Source organism: Erithacus rubecula (genome assembly GCF_903797595.1).
Source record: "Erithacus rubecula genome assembly, chromosome: 14".
NCBI lineage: Eukaryota > Metazoa > Chordata > Aves > Passeriformes > Muscicapidae > Erithacus > Erithacus rubecula.
Genome location: NC_136666.1, coordinates 14,477,874 through 14,496,788, shown reverse-complemented (window position 1 = coordinate 14,496,788; position 18,915 = coordinate 14,477,874). Strand labels below are relative to the sequence as shown.

Genomic DNA, 18,915 nt, shown 5'->3' with positions numbered 1-18,915 from the left:
TATTCATGTTAATATTGCACATGTATGGAGTCCTAGGTTGCATCTGTTAAATTTATTTCTTCTTCTTTATAGCCTTTTTTATTCGTCCTTTTTACAAGATGATGCTCCAAAAACCAATAACACTACATGATATGGAATCTGTGGTATGTAATTTGCTTTATCATATAGATAAATTTCATGTTAACCTATCATTTTTATGTATAATATGTCATCTTTAATGACATTTTGAAGGTTGAGAATGCATGATTCAAAGATATCTTAGGCTATGTCTTTTATAAATCTGTAAGTTGTTTAGGAATTAAAACTTAAAATGAAAATCAAAGACTTAGACTAGGATTCAAGTCAGTTAAGTTGACTGGAAACTTGAACCTAAACTTTCTATGATGTTTTCTTAAAATGTTTTTGACACTAAGTTTGTTAAAACTGAATATAAAGACTTATAGGATTCCTATCTTAACCTGTTCTTTAAATTAGTTTTTTCTTAGATTATAAGAATTAATAATTTCAGGAACTGAAAATATTTGAGTGATACAATGTGACATTTTTAGAGGAGCAACATGTCCTTAGACTTTTTTTGTTTGGTTGTTTCCCTGATAACAGCTCTTACCTAGAATACTCATGGACAAAGTGATTTTTATTCTGTCTTTTTCATCTGTTACTGGTTTTGTTGCCCTTTAAGATTACAGCATGTAGTTGCTGTCTGTTTCTGAGTAATAGATTTATAGACTCCTGTTTACTTTTTGTTTTGGTTTGGTTTTTGTTCAGTATTCTAGAATGATGGAGTGGTTTGGGTTGCAAGGGAGGGACACTTTCCACTAGACTGAGATGCTCCAAGCCCTGTCCAACCTGGCCTTGAACACTTCCAGGGATGGGGCAGCCACAGCTTCTCTGGCCAGTGACTCACCATACTCTCAGGGAAGAATTTCTTAATATCCAAGCTAAATCTACCCTCCTGACCCTATCACTACACTCCCCAATACAAAGTCCCTCATCATCTGTTCTGTAGCTCCTGTATTGATACTGGAAGGGGCTGCAAGGTCTCCTGGAGCCTTCCTTTCTCCAGGCTGAGCATCCCCAGCTCTCCCAGCCTGTCTCTAGAGCAGAGCTGCTCCAGCCCTTGTAGCATCTTGGTGGCCTCCTCTGGACTCACTGCAGCAGCTCCATTCCTTGTACTGGGGGTCCCAGAGCTGGGCACAGCTGAGCAGGGAGACAGAATCACCTCCCTTGTCCTGGTCACACTGCTTTGGATGGAGCAGGATGTGGTTGGCTTTATCTTAATTTTCATTTCCAAAGGTTCTTTGTAGTAATGCTTGACAATACAAAGAAAATAAACAGAGGATGAGAGAGAAGTCCAAAATATATTACTTCAGATAGTGCTAACCATATTATCTCTGTTTTGCTATGTGAGACATTTACATAGATTGCTGAGCAATTTGGTTTCAAAAGTCTTCAGAGCTTTGTACACCTGCAGTGTCTCTGTATCCAGTATAGGAATTACCCTAGGCAGAAGTGTTCACTGCACTGTCATGGAACCTCTTGCAGTTTATAAGGTGGTTACTTTGTTTGGTGTTTACTATTTCATAATTCTCTCTTAGGATAGTGAATATTACAATTCTCTGAGATGGATTCTTGAAAATGATCCAGCAGAACTGGACCTCAGATTCATAGTTGATGAAGAACTTTTTGGTCAGGTTAGTATGCTGGTGTAATGCAGAATAGACAAAACATGAAAAGAAAATACTTGACCTGTGAAATTAGGGGATTTTATCTGTATGGTGTCAAGAAAACCCTTTAGCTCACTTAGCTCTTTCCACTCATGCAGTGGTTTCAACCTGGTGTGATAAAAGACTTGGAAATAAGCAGAGCTTTAAAAAATTGCTTATGCTTTTTTTGTTGAATACTACTTGCATTGAAATGCAGCTGTTGCTGTGAAGGCAACCAAGGCTAAGATATCCATAGTCCATTATTTGATCTGGAGTAGAGCTTGGGTTTATGTGATTGGCAGGAAAGGATGAGCTCCTTTGAAAACTGCTGGAATCACTGGCAGATGGCACGTTTCCTTTCTCTTAAGATATACTAGAAACCAATAGAATAAACAAGTTTGTTATTGTATACAAAGCTATTTAAAAGATAAGTCATGTAAAAATACCACAAGTCTTGAATAAAACTTCCAAATTACAGTTGCCAGTTAGATCTAAGGATAATAACCTTTGTGGTCTTGTGTAACAACAGTGATCCTAAAAAGAAGCAATGAAAATGTCCATCCATGGTAACTGAAAATGAGATATTTGTCTTCTGAGGTTCTAGTAGTATAAGTCAATTTGCAGGAGAGATGAATATTGATTCACTTACTGGGATCATTGCAGAAGTGGTTTCTGTAATTGTTTTTCCTTGAGATTTGGAATGAGTGCTGGTCATAGAATACACAGTTAGGGAAGTGTGCCTTACTCTGAACATGTGTGCAGTCTTGGGTGGTGTGTTGTAGAAGGTCAGAAAAAATGGAGGTTTCCCATTGAACCCCTCAATAATACCTCTTAAAAAAAAAATAAATACTACATTCTATTTATTAGGTGACCTGTGTGACTGGATCTGTTTCTCATAGTTCTCAAATTCTGCAGTCTTTAAGAGTTGCATGAATTAGCTAATATTAATATAGGAATTCTGTTTTATATTCACCTTGTTTAATGCTTGTTCTGTGCATTGCATTTAGACCCATCAACATGAACTGAAAAGTGGTGGATCAGAAATAGTTGTCACCAACAAGAACAAGAGAGACTACATTCAGTGAGTAGTGGCTGCTGTGTGCAATGTACCTCACTGGATTGCCCTCCAGTACAGGGGGGGAGCTATGTTAGCTTTATTTACAAAAGGAAGTTGTTGCTTTGTATATAAATCACTTTTATTTTAAATGTGATTTGTGTTTGGGGTTTGTTTTTTCTTGTTTTTTTTTTTTTGCAGTCTAGTAATTCAGTGGAGATTTGTGAGCCGAGTACAGAAACAAATGACAGCCTTTAAAGAGGTATAGTTTTAATTACATAATAAATTCTTCTAAGAGTTTGTTGTATCTGATATTAAGGTTTTTTGTACACCCTGAAGAACCACTAGTACTTTCGTTAAAAGTATATAAAAAAGGCACTGTTTGTAGTGTCAGCTTTAAGTTATTTCAGAGTTTAAAATATTTCTGTATGTTTTTACTGAGGTGTTTAATTCATCTTGAAAAATTTGCTCATTTCTCAATTCTGACTGACAGCTTTAGCTGTAGAACAAGCTATTTAATGACCTCTGCAGAAATAAAACTTTATTTAATTATATTAGTTTGATTTAAACTAGGCAATTTACCCTTTTTTGTACAAATTCTATTACATAGATGATATTCAGAGTTCCATACTCATCACTCAGTGTGGCACAGTAAAGATGTGAGAAATCAATTTAAAGTACTGTATCAAAACTGGGGACTACTGGTATCCAAACATCTGTATTTCATATATTGCTTTGGCTGTGTTTACCAGAGTCTCTAAATATCATTCTCCATGGCTAAAAATGGTAAGATAATGTTGCCTTGATTTTTACAAACTTTCCTCATCTTTTTTTAGGGCTTTTTTGAACTAATACCACAGGATCTGATTAAAATTTTTGATGAAAATGAGCTAGAGGTAGGTGTCTCATGGAAAAAAAAAAATAATGTTGAAACTTTAGTTTACTCACTTAAACTTTGGCATTTGTTTTTTTTATCTGTTTAGTTATTAATGTGTGGATTGGGAGATGTGGACGTGGCTGACTGGAAACTACACACAAAATACAAAAATGGCTACAACATAAACCACCAAGTAATACAGTGGTTCTGGAAGGTATAATGAAATTCTAATATTTTCTTATTGAAAACATGTTCAAAAGCTGCTGCCTTTCTGCTAGTTTATAGTTTGATTCATTAAAAGGTTAGGTAAATATTATTTGACCATTGAAATTCCTGAGAAAGTAAGAAAATTAAAGATGAGATGCATGGTAAGAATGTAAATGTAATACTGATGCTTGCTTTTTCAAAAAATCCTGTCAGAGTGGGGTTAAAAATATTTGTGTAGGTTTTCCTGGCAAGATTACACTAAAGAGGTGTTAAACTCTTCTGTTTAATAAATTACAGGAATTTGGTTTCTAGTTCATAACATCAAGAAACTTCAAAGATAGTAGGGGGCCAAATCTTCAAGGGAAGCATTTTAACAGCCTGCTAAGCCAGTAACCATACTCTTGTTACAGTTCCATTAGAAATTTGACTTCATAGCTTTAAGCAGAGAAATAGGCTGTGTATCACTAAAAAAAAATGCATATGTGTATCATAGATAATGATTTAGAGGCTATGTTGCATTATCTACTAGCTTAAAACATTAATTTAAGAATAAATCTTTAATTGTAATCATTATCATACATAGGCAGTCTTAATGATGGACTCTGAAAAGAGAATAAGATTGCTTCAGTTTGTTACTGGCACATCACGTGTTCCCATGAATGGGTTTGCTGAGCTGTATGGTGAGTACTTAAGATTATCTTCACAATTAAGTAACAAAGAACCTGATGCCAACATTGTCCTGATGTTTGACTTCAGACATTGTCAAATTATTTTTCAAGTTTTATTTTAAAATTGAGTATGAACTGGCAGTTATAAGAAACAAAGAGAAGAGTCACTTATATCACGTTTCCCATGCTCTATATAGGAACGTGCTGTTTTAATTCTGGTTTTGGAAGTTTTTAAATGTATAGAAGTCCTCAAATGAATGTGGATTTTTAAAGTCCTCAGGAGCTGCAAAAATCCCTGTTTAACACATGATTGAGCTTGAAGAAAATTCTCAGTTATCCAAGATCTGATTACAAAGACATGCTGGCATCAGCAGTTAACTTCAGTTCCACAAGTGCTTTTATCTGCTCACAAGGCAGGGTTGTACAGATGCTGTTGTTTGTAAGGATATACTCCAAAGGGGACCACTGAAATGTCACGAGTTAAACAGAAAGTCAGAAGAAAAGTGCTGAACTTACAACACAGAGACTGAAACAGGCAGAGGACAGCAGGGAGCCAGTTTCAATAGCCAAGTCAGAAAAGCCACTGTGGGCAGACTGCAGGCAAGCAGATAGAGCAACCCACAAAGGGTGGGGATGCTTGGCTTAGGGGAAGTCTGTTCTCAGCTGCCATCAGCTATTATGTTTTCTGCTAGATGACTTTATTAAGGCTAAAAGTGCTTGAGAAGCTGTGCAATTGACTGAATAGCTTAACTTCACCCATCATGTCTTCCCAATTTTCCATGTCTTCCATTGTACATATTTGGTTTGTTTTTTTCTGTTCCATCAGTAAATGAGTTGAGCTCCAGTGGGAAGAACAGTGTGCACATCAGGCTTAGCCATGTGTCTGCTGCTGCTCCTGAGCCTTGACATTGTCAGTGTTACAGCACATGCTCATCACAGGGAGCCCAGTCAGGAGTTTGCTGCCTCAGGAGCTCTGCTTATTTGTCTAAGAACACTGCTTGAGATAGAACTAAGAATTGATACAGGGAAAGAAACTGGTGAAGTTTTTGGCTTCCTTCTGCCCAGGGATTAGGATATCCTTGGGCAGTCTTCTGTAGTTGCATTCACTCACTGGTTAATGAAAAATTCAACTAGCAGTTGTCCTGCACAGTGCTTTGTTTGTTTCTCATACAGTTATTTCTGCTTTACTGTGACCAGCATGCCATCCTTACTAAACCCTGGTAACAATTTTATTTCCTGTACCTTGTGTTGAAAGAGCTGTAGTGGTGTTTCAGCATTTTGTGCTGCTGCTGGGCTGTTCCCTTCCCTTGCCTGCTCTGCAGCCCTGGAACAGCTTCCTGGCAGAGATCTCCCTCTTGTGGCACAGCCAGGAGTTTCTGCTGCTCCAACTCCAGTGTTCCCAGGCCAGGTGCAAACCCACCCTTGCTGCAGCACTGGCACACTGAACAGACACTCTCTGACAAGACAGGGGATTTTTTTGTCTTTTTTTTTAACTGCACAGTCTTCTCCCAGCTTAAGGAAACAGTTAAAAAATGCACTTTTGCATCTACTTCATGAGAATTGAGAGGTCATGTTGGAACCCTGGTAATTGAGAATTTTAGACTTTCTGTGCAGACAGGTACTGACCTCCAGAAGAGTACTGTATTTTACCTGAGGCCGTGGAGAAGGCTTCCAAAATTAAATTATAAAACTGGAATTGTGTAGTTTGAATAGAAGTGTGTAATATCACGTGGTGACAAACTTAGTTTAAGGTTTTAGAATATAGGTAATATATATAAAGCAAGAGGGAAGTTTTAGGGTGGAGGCTAGTCCTTCTGCATCTTCTTCATGGGTTTGGGCAATACTGTATGATTGGATAAAAAAGTCCACATTGCAGGCTACAGGTGATTGGTTATTGAATTAAGAGTAAAAATAATTTAGGTGCCATTTCTTAATTGGACAGCTTATCCTTAAAAGGCCTTGTAAAAAAAAAGAGATACTCCTCCATTTTCAGTTTGTTAACTTGAAGTATTGTAGAACTCATGGTTTGTGAAACTGGAAAATAAATAAGAACTAATAAACATCTGAGTCCAAACAAGAAATACCATCTTGCTAAATCCATCCCAATCCTAGCAAAAAGAAGATAAAAATCAATGAAATCCAAAAAACTTTGAGACATGAGATGCTGTAAGATAGAGGATAGAGAGAGCTGGGGCTGCCCTTGCTAGCTAAAAATGTTCTTAGGTGCATAAGAAAATCCTGGGAGTACATATATGATTGTCATGTTTCCAAAAGTTCTCAGTAACTCTCCTTTGTTGTTGTATAGGTAAAGGTGGACATTTACTATATATGCAATATACTATTTTACAATATGCTACTTTTTACTTCACTGTATATATAATAACTACTTTCTACTGGATTATAAAACTTGGCATATGGTGATAAATGTGTACAAGTTTTTGCATGCAACATTTAAAACAGTATAAAATTGTCTTGTCCAGAAAACTTTAATGCCAGCTGCTATGCATGTACATTTAGATCTTAGGTTTCTGAGCTTAAGGTGTAAAAGTCATTTGAAACTGAGGTATTGTAGGAAATAATTAAAATACAAGTGACATGGGATTATTGACTATTACTGCCTATGTATTTTATTTATATAGATAGCTCCTAATGTCAGAACTGGATTACAAAACTCCCAAAGATGTCATAGTTTGAATCTGATTATAAAAGAATTTCATAATAGGGTGAAAATTTATGTGTTCTTTTCTTCAGGTTCAAATGGACCACAGTTGTTCACAGTTGAACAGTGGGGTACCCCTGAAAAACTGCCAAGAGCTCATACCTGGTGAGTATTTAATTCAGATAAATTATGACCTCTAGTAAAAGTGATAAAATACTTAAGAGTTTTCATCTGTTTTTCAGCTTTAATCGCTTGGATTTGCCTCCATATGACTCATTTGAAGATTTATGGGATAAACTTCTTCTAGCGATTGAAAACACTCAGGGTTTTGATGGGGTTGATTAAGAGACAGACATAAATTATGTTGGTCCAGTGCTGCAATTTCATTTTAAGGGTTTACAAACAAGTTTGAATTTTCCAGGGACTACCATTATGTTTAGTCACATGGCTATTGAATCTTCATAGTATCATATGTAAAATAATTAAGTATTAAAAATCACTAACTTTTAAAAATGTATTTTGTCATTTCCATAGTTTTGTGTATTTGCTAAAACATGCAGTATACACATTGGATCACCCAGTGCCAAGTAAGTCAAAATCTAAAATGTTTTTAGCAGTTGCCTCTTGTACAATATTTGAAACTGTCCTGCAGTAAACTACTGAAGTAAAGCTGGGAAGAAATCTTTGCAGAGGATTTAAATTCGATTTGCTGCTTTAAGAGGAACAACTGAAATTGTTAAACTGTTTTAAAAAAAACCCAACAAACTTCATGTATTACAGTATCATAATCTGTGCTGCTTCAGGCTCTTTGCAATGGATCTGCTCAAAGCACCTTATAATTCAGCATATTAGATAAAACATTGGAAAACATTTGTTTGCAGAACACTGACTTCCTGACACAGTTGTTAGACTTCTGTTTCTAACTTGCTTTTGCTAAAACAGTGTAACAAACCCAAGATTTTTATACAAAACAGATAAGCAGCATAATTCTGAGTTTTAATGAGAAATTGTATCAGTTTTTTGTTTGAATTTGTATACTGATGTTGATTTATTGAGTGTTCATCACTTCTTTTGATAAATTTGTAGTTGAACGATAATATTTTCAATTCAGCCTTTTGCAACAAATCAATCTTAAAGTGAAATTTGTATGATATCACTCAGTATTTACTGATAGTTAGAGGCCTTTATTATCCATTCTTGCAGTATTGCACTACATAACAATAAAGAACATGTTTACAGGGTTTTCTGGGCCAAATTCAGCAGTCTGTTATGTGCAAACCCCTCTGAACTGCAAGGAGGTTATGCACATGTGATCAGGTGCAGAATTTGGTTCTGTGATATGTTTACAGGTTGCTAGTTTCTACAGCTGCATTTTTGTATTTTTTCCTCCAGTGTTAGTCTAGAAACCAAATTTGTTAATACAGTATAACCAAAGTCATAACCAACAATGTGCAATTTATTGTAGATCAACTTGTCATATATAAATATTAGTTTGATTTCTTTTGTAAATGTGGGTATTTTTTGTATTAATGGTAACACTTTTTTTGAGCAAGTGCTGGTTGAAATAATTATCAATTTGGTTCTGAAAGAAAAAAAATTGGTTTGTATACCTGGCTTGCTCAAATTTTAACATTTTATTACCAATATGATCTGAGGAAATGACAGTACCTAGCTTTGGCCAGCAAATTTCTGTTTAGCCACAGTCTTTATAAATATGCAAGAAGGAAGTGTAGCACATGTATCTCTGAAGATATGTAAATTATGTAACAAATGTTAATGGGTCTTAAGGGATATTTAAAATCCCACTTTGTTTTATCTTTTGACTAGGTCATTAGGACTGAGAGTATTACATGTAAATAAAGGTAACTTATACAAATTTCCCAAATCTATATGCAGTTTTGTAAAATGTGAATGATATATCAGTAAATCTGTATAGATTTGAATGTAGCAGGTTTTGTTGCATACTTTAAAGTATAAAATAAGGATCCTGAGAGCAGTAAATAAAAGTTTATTCTAATAAGTTGTGATTCAGTTCTTTGAAGTGCAAATCAGTCATCTTGAAATAGCAAGAATTGAGTAATTTTGATATTTCTTGGTAGGCCACAGTAGTAGTTCCACAAGATGCTGCTACTTTTGCAGAGCTGTGAAGATGCAGCAGTGCTGTTCCTGAGACATGCAGCCTTGGAAAAGTGCCCATTGTGTTTTTATAGAAGCTGTGGGTCAGTGTCAGCCTCCAGTGCCTGGCCAGCCTACAGAGGCTGTGAGGAGGCCCCTCAACAAGGGCACTGAGCAGGATTTGGGCTCCTGGTTGGGCTGGGAGTGGCTGTGGGATCAGTAGGGCTTAGATGTGTTGGGGGGGTGTGAAACCTCTGGAAACTTTCCAGGGGCTAAACTTCCCTGGGAATTACATTATTTCTGTTGCATGTTTAATGAGGCTGCTGGTGGTGTTTATTTGTGTGTTAATTATTACAGTGAAGGATGTTTCTGAATAAACAGTTATGATGCTTTTGAAGAACGGAATTTATTTAGCATACAAAAGGTAAGTTTATAGATTAAACTCCACAAAGACTTGCAGTGAAAACTTTAAAATTGCCCCTTTACTCTGAAGGTTCTGTCTGTGTAACAGCTCTGCAGCCTGGTGGTAGGGAAATGAGGCATTAGGCATGAACAAGACACATCCAACACTCATTTGGAGGTTTGGGGCAGTGGATGCTGTGGGGTTTTCCCTTCAAAATGAATTTCTCCCAGCAGAGAGGATTTTAGGCTGAGTGTTACTTGTATCAAATCTCTCACTTCTCCAAGTGGTGCAGATGATTCTTCAGCATTCTGGCTGCATCCTGAGGTAGAACTGTGGGTTTAGAGGAAGTTAACACTAATTTCTATAGAAAGTGCCACTGAGTCTTCACTTATTCAATTTGAAGGACACAAGACTTAAATTCCTTTTAATTACTATTAAAAAATCACAAAAATCTGTAGCATATCAAAGTTTTTTGTTTTTTGTTATTTGAAACTAGGATTAATGCATCAAACCTGGGTGAAATACATGAGTGCAAACAACTTTTTCTTCTTTGTCCTGTTTCTCTCCCTCTAGCCTTATTATTTCACACATACACTTATTTTGTAAGCTATCTAGTGCCTTGACACTTGATTTGTTCTGTAGATCCATGACACAGTTTGGTGCTTTTTCATTAATTGATGATTTCTTTATAAAAATCTGCACACCTGTCCCTGAAATCCACAGCTGCCTCTGGGATACTGTCAGTGTGGAACGTGTGTCCTGGATCAGCACAGATTTCCTTTTTTTTTTCGGTGCAATTTCAGCATTACTTGCCAAGTACATGCTACTCATCAATTTCCTAGGGTGGGAATTGCATCATGGAAATGGTAACATGCTAAAACATATAATACTTAATACTGAGTATGTGTGCTTTTAAATATTGTCTTCATTTTACTAATTTCTTGTGTGGTCTAAAATGATGTCAGCCATTAGGAGATCAGACTCTTCTGTCTGTCATTTTTCCTGCTGTATGTTTTTATGTTTTCCTTTCTGTTTCTCATTAATTAGTTTGTTGTGGTGCTCGAGTTCTTTACATAGGGTTTTATGATATTTTTCTATGCAATTCTGCTTTTTATCAGGCAGTTTATTTTACTATCTCAGCTTTCTGATCAACTATTAAAAGACTCAGTGTGCAGCTCTTATGCTGTGAACTGAGAGGAACTCATCTACAGTCTGGCCACCACCAAGGATCCATACCTCTGGTGACTTAGAAGCCTGTTTTTGTAATGTCTATTCATTTAAAATACAACCCACACCTACCATCTTCCATGGTTATAAATGTGAATTAAGCATTTAACAGCTGCCATTTTGCTCTGCAGCATCACAGAATCAGTAGGAGATGTAAGCACAAGCTTTGGTGCTCTTGCACTAAATCATTTTTCTTTGAAGTGGAGACTTAATTGCTTTTTCTCTGTGGAACATATATCATTAGCACGCTAATCAGAATACAAACAACTCCCTCATTATCCCCTTTGTGAGAACTTCCATGTAATGCTTGGTTCATGTCCACGTGATTCTGTAGAAAAATGTTTTGTTTTGCTGAGCTGTCCTTAATTTGAGGTTTCTTGCTTAATGAGACTTCAAACAAATTTTGCATTGTAGGTTTCAGGTTCTCATCCCAGAGAGAGGCTTAGGATTTTGGGGAGGGGGGGGAAGGCCAAGCAGCTTGGAGAACCTAAACAGACATTAAGTAAGTGAGCCTGCCTCTTGAGGAAAGACAGATAAGGCAGGCTTCCCAAATGGGACAGAATGTAAAACTTCCTGTTGAAATAAACCACAGTCTAAAAATGTACATTACAATTTGTTTTCTTAACCCATTTTGAGTTCGATTTAATGGCAAATGTTTTCATAATTGTTTGTTAGCTTTTTTGATATTTTCTCTAAGCTGAAATATTTCTGATTGGTGTTTTGTTTTAAGGGCTGGGAATACACTTCCTTCTATGCACTGCTGCTTGGCAGTATGCAAAATGCTAAAGGTTTAAATCAAATTGCCCCGAGGACTCCTTACTGACCTTTTGAATGCAAAGCTGTCAAAACCTTCAACTAGACATCAGCTAGAGAAGAACACTTAAGGCAGATCAATGCAAATAGAAAACAATGTGAGTTTGACTTTTGGTTAATTCCTGGTTAGTGAAAAACAGTTCCTGTGCTGCAAGAGCTGCTGGAAGCAAACTCACACTGTGAAGGAGTTGCTGTGAGCAACATGTAATAGCTGTTTTTCAGGGAAAACCTTTTATAATCTACTTAAGAAATTAGAAGTTTTCATTAATTGCCAAATCTTGATATAGTTATCTGAGCAGGATGCTTCATTGACTTCAAAGGGATTTTTGTCTGCTTAAGGAATGCAGGGTCAGGCCCTTAACTAGTGATAACTTTCTTCAGTGGGTTGTCAGATATGACAAACTATGCCACTTTAATAGAAGTTACCCTGGCTAGGCCATGTCATGCCATCCCTTTGTCTGGAAAATCTGCTTTCTTCCTTTGCCCAAGTAAAGGAATTTCTCTATAGAAGATATCAGAAATTACTCTCTAGCTGCAGCTGTGGTTAATGTGAATATATTTTACTGTGAACAGCTACAACACATTATTTTCTAGTTATGATAACTTCATAATAAATTCAGTTTCAGAAAGTGTTTGATGGAGTTATGAGCCCCCCCCATTCTATGTATTGCTTTCCAGAAATTAGTTGTCCATCCTTAATAGATTTATTCCTAATTAGCTGTTCATGCACTATTGCTTGCTGCAATGTAGAGTTTTAAATAAATGCCTGCTTTTCTATGTAGACCTACAGAAATGAGCCCAAAACCAGGAGACTGAGAAGCTGTTCATTCCTATTTTGAGTCTCAGTCCAGTAGTTATAGGCATCCTGTGCTGAAGACTCACAGAATAATTATTTCACAGGTTAGTAAAAATTAATTCTTTGTGTTTTATGAGATTGTTAGAAGTGTTTTTCCTAGTGTAATTAAAGGTTAACTATCAAAATGTGAGGTGCTGCTTCATCCAGTATAATATAATTGAGCTCTATTAACATGTAGCTAAAAATTTTTATTTTGCAAATTAATTCATTTTGCTATTCTCTACACTGAGAATTTGGAGCCTGACTGTAATCCTTTCTAAGATCAGATTTTCATTTATATAAATGTCTGCATTTCTTTTGTAAAGATAAGAGGTGAAGTTGAAATTTTGCATGCTTACATAGACCTGAGTTTGAAAAATGAACAGCAATTTGGTCACTGGAAAAGGTCCAGCTATTTAATTCACTCTTAAGGTGCAAACAGCATGGATCAGTTGATCTCTCACTGGAGAAATAAATTAATGCTGATCGTGCTGTATCTAATTGAAACAGCTCAATGTGTCGGTGTGGGGCTGCAGCTGCTGCAGGGCTGGGCTGTGCTGGGGCGTGGGCTCCAGGATCACTGGGGTGTTAACGGGGCAGGCTCCTCCTGCAGCCAGCAGGAGTTTGCAAACCTGCAGGATTTGGAGGGCTGCTGTCTGGTGAAGGTTTGCTCATCGTGCTTTGGGTGCTGCAGCTTGCTGAGGCTGCCAGGGGTGGTCCCAGTTGCTCCAGATAGGACCCAGTGTCCTGCAGTGTCCTGCTCCTCAGCTGAGCACATTAGACCAGGTTTACTCCCTAACTTGTCATAACCACCCCACACACATGGCACACATACATTTTTCCCCTACTTACTTAGCACAAACATTTTGGCATGTGTTCCATATGTGTATTATTTAAACAAGTTCCATCGTGTGCCAGCATCTGTACATCTTACAGAGGTATCTGAACACAACTGACAGCAAAATGTTATTTGGCATTTAGCAGACATAATCCTGGACTAATGATTAGCAGCACAAAGAGCTGGATAGCAGCACAGTTAACTATGAGCAGCTTTAACTGCTGGTTTCTCTCCTGATGCATTATGCAGCCATACCTATGTATGCCACACACTAAATTGAACCAGGGAATTAATTCCAGCAAAGCAAAAAAACCCCCAAACTGTAATTTGCCCCTCGAGTTATTTCCATCAGGACTAGTTCTCTTGGTTCCTTGCTTGGGCACACACCCTCTTTGCAGCTGGCAGTGCCTATGCTGGGTTGGCAGGTGCTATTTGCACTAAACTGAGGGCACCTGTGGATGTGCTTCCAGCAGAGCTTCTGATCTCCTCCTGCTCTGCTGTGCCTGGGCAGAGACCAGGGGGAGACCTAAGCCAGGTTAGTACCAATGCAGGGAAGGAGGAATTGGTGTGGGCTGCTTGGTTTCCCCACAGTCCCTGGGGCCATGCAGGGCACTGTGATCCAGCTGTGTCCCCAGCCTTCATCTCTTGTCCAGCACTGGGCAGACAGTTCTTCCAGAGAAGAGAGATCTCCACAGGCCCCCATATGACTCCTACAGCCCAGCTGAGATAAAATCCCAGCAAGTGCAGCTGATGGAGGCAGCAATTTGGGCATCAGAAGAAACCAGCCCAGCAGTGCCCAGCTTTTGGCTCCCCTCAGTTCACCCCCCTTAGCTCCTCCTTGCACCAGGGTGTTGCCTTTAGCGGGTCAGCCCAAAGTCTTGGTAAAGCCGCTTTGGTGCAGGTCACAGCTCCGTGTGGCCCTTCAAAAACATCTCAGCCTCCATCCCTGAAGCCCCCTTGTGCACAGGGGCATTTGCAGGCCAAGCCTCTGTGTGCATGTGAGGGGGAGGAGGTGCTGGGAACATGCCTTGAAGGCTTCAAATCTGTTTATCTTCACACTCCTGAGAGGCGATCGCTCTCCCGTGACAGGGCAGCGCAGCGCTGGCAGCACCAAGATAAACCGACGGGGCACAGCCTGCTTTGGCCAAGTGGCCTCTCCCTGACCAGCAATTCCTTATGTCTGTGAGATGAAATGGGACAAGAGCAGCAGGAAGCCTTCTCCAATCCTTCTTTTTAATAGTTCCTTGGGATAAATTGTAGATAAGAGGAGAGACCGCCTTGTTAACGTGCTGAGAATGCAAAGACAAAGGAAAGGCAATCTTTCACAGCAAAAATAAATAGGCATCTGTAGCACAGTATATTCAGCAGTATGTTCAAATGGCTCAGCTAGCCTCTGACTTGCCTTGTTTTTAATTTATTTCTAATATTTGTTTTATCGTTGCAAACATATAAAGGAGAAGAGGAAGAAATAATTTGCCTGTTTCCTGTTGTAACAGCAGAATGAAGGTAACTTATATAGGGATGAAAGGAGACCATATTTCATGCCTGTTGCAAAACAAATAGCTGCAGAACAGTGGGTTATCATGATAAGCATGACAGACTAACAAAAAGCTGCCTCTGAGAGATTCCTTTGTAGATTCAAACATAGAAAAGGGTAACCTAGGAGATATTTTCTTTCTGTTTAGTTATTCTAGGTCTGATACTTATTGTATCGACCCAATGCCTAAACACTTTGATTTATGGGAGATAACATCAGAGTACAGTACTGCAGCATTTCCAGGATTTTGTTTGTTTCCATACTGGGGAAAGGGTTGAGAGAGGGAACTATACTGAGCCAATTAAAAAATATATACATTGCAAATGTATTTTATGGGACAACTCCCATAAAATGGGAGTCTCCACTTGCTGGCTATTTGTGCCTTGTGATTTCTATATATGCATGAACCCTTTATATTCTGTGTGTTTCAGTGTGCAAATTCTAGCTGCTGTTGCCAGTCTGCTGTCACTTTGGTCCCAAGTGGTGAGGACTTTCCTCCCAGGAGTGCTGAGCACCCCTGAGCTCAGAAGAAGTAAAAATGGTCTTTAGCTCCTTTGGGAGCCCAATGTGGCATGGCAGAAATGTTTCCCTGGTCTGGCAAATGTTTGTGGTGGTTTGGCTGATCTGAGCTGCTGTCCCATGATATTGCCATACCTTCTGCTCCATGTTGCAACCCTTGGTGTTTCTACATCTAAGAGCCAGGCTAGAGATTAACCAGGAGAAAACAAGCTCTACTGAAAAACAGAAAGGATTTTCTGGCAGGCTGTGTGTTCAGAAAAATTCACTGAAACAGAGGAGCATCAGCTGTGGCATGAAGCTGGAAGAGAGAGCTTGGAGCTGTAATAAATCCAAACTTCACACCAGAAAGTCCATATGCTTGTACGTGAGAGCAAGCATTTGAGATCAGGTATGCCCCTTTCTCTGTAGTTGTGTGGTTTGTTAAAAGTACCAACAAGATCTGGTGGCTTGCATGTAGGAAACAGCAGGCTGACTGAGCAAAAATACTTAGGTATTTGTCAGGCCTTCCAGCAGCAGAAAGTGGGCATGGGAGAGCAGGAGAATGCATTTTGCCAGATCACTGTGAGGCTGCTCTTCCAAACTGCCTGTGATTGCCTCTGGCAGCAGGGGAGAGGATGTTGGGGTGTCATCCATCTCCTGCTGAAATTCATGGCAGGGTTGTTTTTTATTCTGGTGTGATGAGCCTTCAGGGTGGGAGTGAACATCTGGAGGCTGCCTCTGGGGCACTGTGAAACAACCTGGCAAAGGTACATCACTGATTTGGGCTGGTGAAACACTGGAAGGTGGCTGGAAGGGGAAAAAATGCTAATAGAGCAAATAATTTTATTGCTTTCGCTTTGAAGTTGTTTGTTAATGACGAGATGAGATCTGTGTTAAAATGCCTTTGTCAAGATGTGCTTTTACTGTACAGGAAGGCTCCCTGGAGAGAAAGTTCATTAGCATCCCAAGGGCTCAGCCCAAAGTGTGCTTGCCCATCTGCTCAAGGAAGGAGTGAATCTCCTCTGAGAAGGCAATGGAGATGATAACTGTACACAGGTTTAGAATGAAACAAGAATGTACTCAGTGACCAAATGTGCCAAAAGTAAACATTTTAATGGTGGGTCTTAATAGATTTAGTGTAACATACTTAAAATCTGGGAATACAGTTGTAATTGGGTCAGGAGTTTGGCATGAGAAACAAGCAAGTGTCTAAACATGCTTACAGTGACACCAGATCAAAAACACTCAGAGCAAGAACTCGAAGGACAAAAGGGGCTACCCTGAGAAGAAGAGTTAATGACACCCTGCCAGGAGTGCAGCGTCGTGGCAGCCCCTTAGCTGGGCTTTGGGGATTCTGTCTGAAGGCAGAGCTGGCTGGTGCAAATTGCTGTAATTCCCCTGCAATTAATGGGTTTCTGGTAATTACCACAGCTCCCAGGGCTGCAGCTCCTGCCCTGCTGCAGCCACACTCAGCTGCTGGTGCCCTGCAGTGCCTGCAGCTCCAGCTCCTTCCACAGCAGCAGTGACACCCAGCAGAGCTGGAGGATGAGCTGGGACCTGGCACTGGTAGCTGGGAAGGGCTGAGCCTATGTGGGACCAGGATAATGATTATATGTCCATTTGAAAATGGATTTGGGCTCTGGGACCCCACTACCATGTCTTATGAGCTACAGCTAATTGAGGACAGTGATGGCACATATTCCAATGGGGACACTTTAAACTGCTGTAAATAGCTCTCTCCCCATGTTCTCTCCTGTTTCCCACGCTGAGGTGCTCATTCCCCTCCTTTTCTGTTCCATGTTAGAACACAGTGTTAGAATACAGCCATATGAAGCCAAAACAAGAGAAAAGATCATGTGGGCAAAACCACTTTCCCATTTCTGAGCTCATTAGATCAGGTGGGATGCAACAGCATGTGGGAACCCTGCTCAGGCCATTTGTGGCCATGCCAAACACCATGCTGCTGTGACAGCTTTTTCCCAGACCACAGGGATGAAAGAGCTAACATGATGCTATTCATTTTCTCAGATAGGGGTGAAATGCTTAGTGCAAAACTGACCAGGCCAAACAGGACTGTTTCTGGTTTAAGCTGAAGGAGATGTAAATGTTCTAACACCAGAAAAATCTTATTCTAATGTGGAAAGAAACTGCATTCTCTCATCCTGGGTTTGGGGCAGTGATCTCATAAATACAGAGTTCACTTTGGGAAGGTCTAGTTAACAAATTTTCAGCTTCTTTCCTCTTCCTGAGGCTGATACATTCCATCCCAGGGAAGACTCCCAGCTATCAGTTCACTGTCTTGAGTTGCTGGCAACACTTTAAACAAAGTGTATGGGCACCACAATCATGAGATTTCATTCATGTTTGGAAAATCCCTCTCTTTGGTTCATAATAGTACCAAAATTCTGGATTTTATAGCCCCAGCTCAGTTTAGCAGTCCTGGATGTGTTGCCAGCTGCCCATGGAGCAAAATGTTGATTTGTTTAAGTCAATCTGATTTTTAAAGTCTTTCTTTCTAGGAAGCATACAGATTGGTCTGGCCAGGGCTGAGGCTGAAATGCAGCATGAAATAAATCAGGTTATTTACAGATAGCAACCTCGACAGCATGCTGTTGTTCCAGCTGTTGATAGCACTTCAAAGAGAGCTCTTACACAAAAAAGGGCTTCTATGGGTGAAAAGAACTACAAAAACTGGGGAAGTTTGGATAACCAAAAATACAGCTTGAGTCAAGCAAAAAAAGTCTGTGTTGGTGACAGAAGACAAATTGCTGCCTTGCAGCAAAATAGGCAAAGGTTTGTTTATGTTGGCTGGCAAGATCTTGTACTCCTGGACTGCTTTTTTGCCTTTCTCAAGATAATGCTTCTGAAATTGTTGGCCAAGTAGATAATTGTGTTCATTGGCTGCATATTTACAAATACAGTGTATTTGAGAAAGCTACAACTGGCAGTGCCCTTAAATTGTGGCTCAGTGAGTTCATCAGTTATGTATGAATTTAGATATGTTATCACAAGTCTGCACTATCTCTTACCCAATTAATTACTGGGAAATGTGTTAAAATAATGAATCCTGACAAATTAAAGAGGGAGAGTTTATACTTGCTATTGAACTGCTTAGTTCTAGTAGGAATTGTATTACTTATTTTGTTAAATAGAAATGTGAAAATGAAAATATTGATGTTTGTAGCTGCCCAGACACAGGCATGAAGAGGATTCCAGAGGGAACACTTTCTTTGTGAAGCCATTTAAGACAAGCATTGCATTTGTCAAAATCTCCTGCTGGCACAGTGTAGTTCAGGGAGATGGCAAAGCAGTTTCCTCATCACAGCAGAATACAGCAGTGAGCACAGATGACACAGCTACAGTAAATCAGCCCACAAGTAGGACAGGACTAAAACTTGCTCTCTCTCTGTTGCCCTTTTTTTCTTTTTTTGGTCCCCTGATCAACTCAGACCAACTGCTCCTTCAAAAAAGGCTAGTGAAT

At 39.1% G+C, this 18,915-nt stretch overlaps 2 protein-coding genes across 3 annotated transcripts in view; both read left to right on the top strand.

Moving 5' to 3' along the window:
* The window catches only part of NEDD4 (NEDD4 E3 ubiquitin protein ligase), a 48,340-nt gene extending 39,152 nt beyond the window's left edge, over positions 1 to 9,188 (top strand). For both annotated transcript variants that reach the window (XM_079317695.1, XM_079317694.1), the window contains 9 exons: positions 73 to 143; positions 1,596 to 1,691; positions 2,711 to 2,784; positions 2,959 to 3,019; positions 3,594 to 3,653; positions 3,741 to 3,848; positions 4,425 to 4,521; positions 7,261 to 7,333; positions 7,411 to 9,188. In XM_079317695.1, the coding sequence (XP_079173821.1) occupies positions 73 to 143; positions 1,596 to 1,691; positions 2,711 to 2,784; positions 2,959 to 3,019; positions 3,594 to 3,653; positions 3,741 to 3,848; positions 4,425 to 4,521; positions 7,261 to 7,333; positions 7,411 to 7,513 (743 nt within the window). In that variant the 3' untranslated portion in view covers positions 7,514 to 9,188. The remainder of the gene's footprint in view (positions 1 to 72; positions 144 to 1,595; positions 1,692 to 2,710; positions 2,785 to 2,958; positions 3,020 to 3,593; positions 3,654 to 3,740; positions 3,849 to 4,424; positions 4,522 to 7,260; positions 7,334 to 7,410) is intronic.
* DNAAF4 (dynein axonemal assembly factor 4) overlaps positions 1 to 18,915 on the top strand; it is a 227,520-nt gene that overhangs the window by 96,538 nt on the left and 112,067 nt on the right. The gene's annotated exons all lie outside the window — the stretch shown is intronic.